This window comes from Octopus bimaculoides, chromosome 14 (assembly GCF_001194135.2).
Source record: "Octopus bimaculoides isolate UCB-OBI-ISO-001 chromosome 14, ASM119413v2, whole genome shotgun sequence".
NCBI classification, from domain to species: Eukaryota; Metazoa; Mollusca; class Cephalopoda; order Octopoda; family Octopodidae; genus Octopus; species Octopus bimaculoides.
In genome coordinates this window covers 24,249,899-24,254,074 of record NC_068994.1, presented here as the reverse complement: position 1 = coordinate 24,254,074, position 4,176 = coordinate 24,249,899, and the positions used below count along the sequence as shown (strand labels likewise).

General features: G+C 34.2%; 1 protein-coding gene across 1 annotated transcript in view; it reads left to right on the top strand.

Moving 5' to 3' along the window:
- The window catches only part of LOC106869119 (prominin-1-like), a 59,611-nt gene that overhangs the window by 29,801 nt on the left and 25,634 nt on the right, over window positions 1-4,176 (top strand). The window contains exons 6-7 of the mRNA XM_014914667.2: window positions 2,285-2,376; window positions 3,683-3,747. Of these exons, the coding sequence (XP_014770153.2) occupies window positions 2,285-2,376; window positions 3,683-3,747 (157 nt within the window). The remainder of the gene's footprint in view (window positions 1-2,284; window positions 2,377-3,682; window positions 3,748-4,176) is intronic.

Genomic DNA, 4,176 nt, shown 5'->3' with positions numbered 1-4,176 from the left:
GAGGAAGATTAGATCTTTAAAAGGAACTTTTATTGAACTTTATTGAACTGCCATTGAATTTTTGACTTTTATTGGATTTGTATTGAACAATGTTTTCGAGGGGTTATCGATCGGCGGGCGTCGTTATTGTTGTTGCAAGTTGTTATTGTTGTTGCTGTTGTCACCATCATCTTCGTCATCACTGTTACTGCTACTAGAACATTAATAACTTGTGTAAAATGAACTTCTACATAGAACCTTCCAAAATATATAGAAATGACACACACACTCAACAAAACTTCCTTTCTAAAAAACACTTACAGGTTTCTAGATACGGCTAATAGCTCCGATGCCACAGACAACGTATGTAGTGGAATATATGCTCATAAAAACTATGGGAATAAGGGTACATCCGAGTAAGGTTGTGCACACGGACCCACACACACATATATATATATATATGCATTGGAGTGTCTATAACTACCCATTTATAATATTTGTAGGCTCTTTGTGGGCCTTGTATTTTTAAGGTTTTTTTACATATATCTTTTTTATATTTTTTTATTTTTACATGTCCTACATGCTATACCTTCATTTTTCATTTATGTATTCTTTATTATTATTTTTATTATTTTTTTCCTGCTGTACCCTTATTTTTATTTTTATTTTTATTTTGATCTTAATTCTATTTTTTATTTTTATTTTTATCTTATTTTTGCTGTTGTTTTTCTGGTCTCTACCACACCTCTATTTTTACCTCATCCTCTACATTTGTATGAAACCCTTTGTGAATCTCTGAAGAGGCCTAGCGGCTCGGGCATGTAACCCCATTTCAACATGTCATCCGATAATCACTCCGGTAAGAAATATTCGGATAGAATGGGGCATGCTAAAACTAGGCCGAAACAGCTGTAAGATTAAACTTCTGTTCATCCTCTAATTCCTTATGTACTTTGTACTTCTATATGTAAACCAGGTTGGCAAAATAACATAGTCTGCCATGGACACCTGTGCTTTGGTTCTTTTTTTTCTTTCTTCTTTTTTTGTCACTTTTGCTATGAATTAAATTAATGAATTCAACGGGATACATTGTCTGCAAGTGGTTGGGTTCAGCATATTATCCTCCATTTTCTAATTGTTATATATATATGTATGTATGTATGTATGTATGTATGTATGTATGTATGTATGTATGTATGTGTGTGTATATGTTTGTGTGTCTGTATTTGTTCTCCAACATCGCTTGACAACCGATGCTGGTGTGTTTACGTCCCTGTAACTTAGCGGTTTGGCAAAAGTGCCGATAGAATAAGTTCTGGGTCGATTTGCTCGACTAAAGGCGGTGCTCCAGTATGGCCACAGTCAAAGGATTGAAACAAGTAAAAGATTAAAAAGAGTAAAGGGATAAATAATTGGTTTTACTTTTATTTGTTATTCTTTTTGCTGATGTTGTGTCACCAATTGTTGGCTATTTTTTTATATGCATTTGTGGAATATTTCTGGCAATACAATCAATACTGATTTGCTTGTTCATCTCTGCTCTCTCGCTTCTGACTGTCATAAACTTACCCAGAATGGGTTCAACCACACTAAAAGATCTTTCGTACTTAATGTTAGTGCTCCGTTTATTTATGATTCTGCTCACAATTACTTGACTTATTTCTATCGTTGCTTGCCATCTTGTCTTGTATCCCTTCAATAAACTTCCATTCCGTTCCACTCTCTCTCCCTCTTTGAAATTTTATTTTCATTCAACGAACCATCCTACAAATAAAACGTCCATAGCTGCAGTGAAGACATTGTCTGAGAGTACTGGTCTCTTTGAATTACTAACAGGGAATACTGGTCTCTTCAATTGTTAACCAATAACAGGGTTTTGAGCGAGATAACCGTTCATTAATGTTGTTGGCACGATAAGCATCACATTCCCCACTTTTGTTTGGTGCTATGAGTAGCACTCACACACAATCTAATATAACAATTTCTGGCTCATGAGTATCTTTCGTAGAGGTTACTTTGTTGCAAGCTTCCGGACGAGGTTTCCTACAGGAGACATTTTGGAATATGATGACACGACGTGTTACTGTGCTACCGTATGCATGAGTACTCGGTGTGTATAGGCGAAAAAGATACTAATTTTTTTCTGAGGTCGTGACCGATACCCCTGTGCACACAGATTTCAAAGCGTCTAGTCGAGATTACTGACACCCAACTGATACTATTGTAATATTAATAATTATTAACACAAATAACACAGTCATTATAATAACTGTTTATTTATTTATTTTATCGTTTTTACTTTCAGACATAAAAAATGTCATCAAGAAGTTTCGGTCTACTATCGGAAAGTATAGAGATGACACGTTGCAACTTAAAGCAACACTTAGTCAATCAATAGTAAGGAATATCTTTGAATTTTCAATATTTTAAAGACATTTAAAGTTTTTTTGTTTTTTTTAATGACAATATCATAAAGACCTTTGAAGGGGTTTTCTACAACCATTTATCTAGGGGGAAACACTTTCGTTTATTTGTGTAAAACATATTGAATTTATGAGAACCCAGTTAGTATGTGGAAAGGTTAAACAGCCTTATGATGCTTTACGAAGAGCTGGAGATAGTTGGTGGAAATGTATAAGCTAGAAGGGAATTTCAAGGGTAAGTTTAACGAATAAGAATTCTGATTTTGCGAGATCGATTTCAACTGAAAGGCAGGTGAAAATTCAATGTCAATTGCATTCATATAAGTTCTGCATTAATACTGAGCTACCGTAGTGCTTTCACATTGAACACGTCTGGTTTTAATAGCTGTTTTCTGTTTACAAGCTTTAAGTTATAAACGCAAATTCACTTGTGAACTCCAGCAGGCAATTTTCAATAAATATTTCAATAAACAAATTAATTGTAGAAAAATACATAAAAGAGTAACAGGTCAAATATACCACACGACCTTGGATTTTATGTTTTATTTGAGGTTGAATGATTTCAATAGATTCGAAATGTTATAAAGCATTATAACACTAAAGCGCTTCTATGTTCGGCAATGTCTTTTCCATTCGTCCTCTATCCATTCCATCATCCAACTATCTTTCCATCTTCTCAGCCAACTATTCCATAAGGTCCTATCAGAAGTAACTGTCATTTGACTTTCCTGATGGATTTCTAAGCGTGATACTATCCAAGCATTTTTTCTTGGTCTAACCTCTTGTCGGCTTAGAAGAAACTGTGATTCTTTCCTGTGACATTCTAATCATATGCCCGTAGTATCGGAACTGTGACTTCTCAATGTGGAGAAATAGCGGGCGATACTCACTGTTCTCTGAGTTTTCTAAAACTCCTTTGACTATTATGTATCTTCAAAAGACATAACTGCTATTGAATGGATCATTTTAACATGCAAAAGTGAAACTGCAACCTATTCGTCTACTACATAAAAGCATATGTCGTACTTTTATAACTAAGCTGCCATTACATAGATAACAACATATTCATCTACCCATATTTGTATTGATTAAAGTCTATCTTCAAATAAAATGGGTCTACCTAAGAAATTAAAAAAATTGTTGGACTATGGCTTTGTCATTTGTATAGACACAACATAAAAAACACTTCAGCGTTATATGATAACCATGAATTTAATTTAGTCCATACTATATTTCATAGCTTTATTTCTGATGCTACCTGAGTTTATTTTATTTTGTAGAATTCAACATTGGATCCTGGAGAACATGGATTAGAAATAAGTTACGAAGTCATCGACAAATACTGGTTGGTTTATTTTGTAGAAATATAAATTTTTTTCTTATATTGATTGATGTATAACTTTGAGCATCAGAAACCAAAGTTAAGAAAACACTTTAAACACAAGTACATGCATTCTTCTGAGAGGTTACGAGATTTCACGCTTACAGAAATTCTTAAGTATGTCCATTAATTTAGTGATACGGCCTATAATATAGCTCTTACGGAAACTTGGATTGCGTAGTTTAAATTGCTAACTATTTGAAAAACAATCCTTGCGTTACCCACATACATATATATATATATATAATCCACATAATGTGAGTGTATGTCTGTCTGTCTGTCTGTCTGTCTGTCTGTCTGTCTGTCTGGCTGGCTGGCTGGCTGGCTGGCTGGCTGGCCGGCTGGCTGGCTAGCTAGCTAGCTATATGTACATATACATACATATATATATAT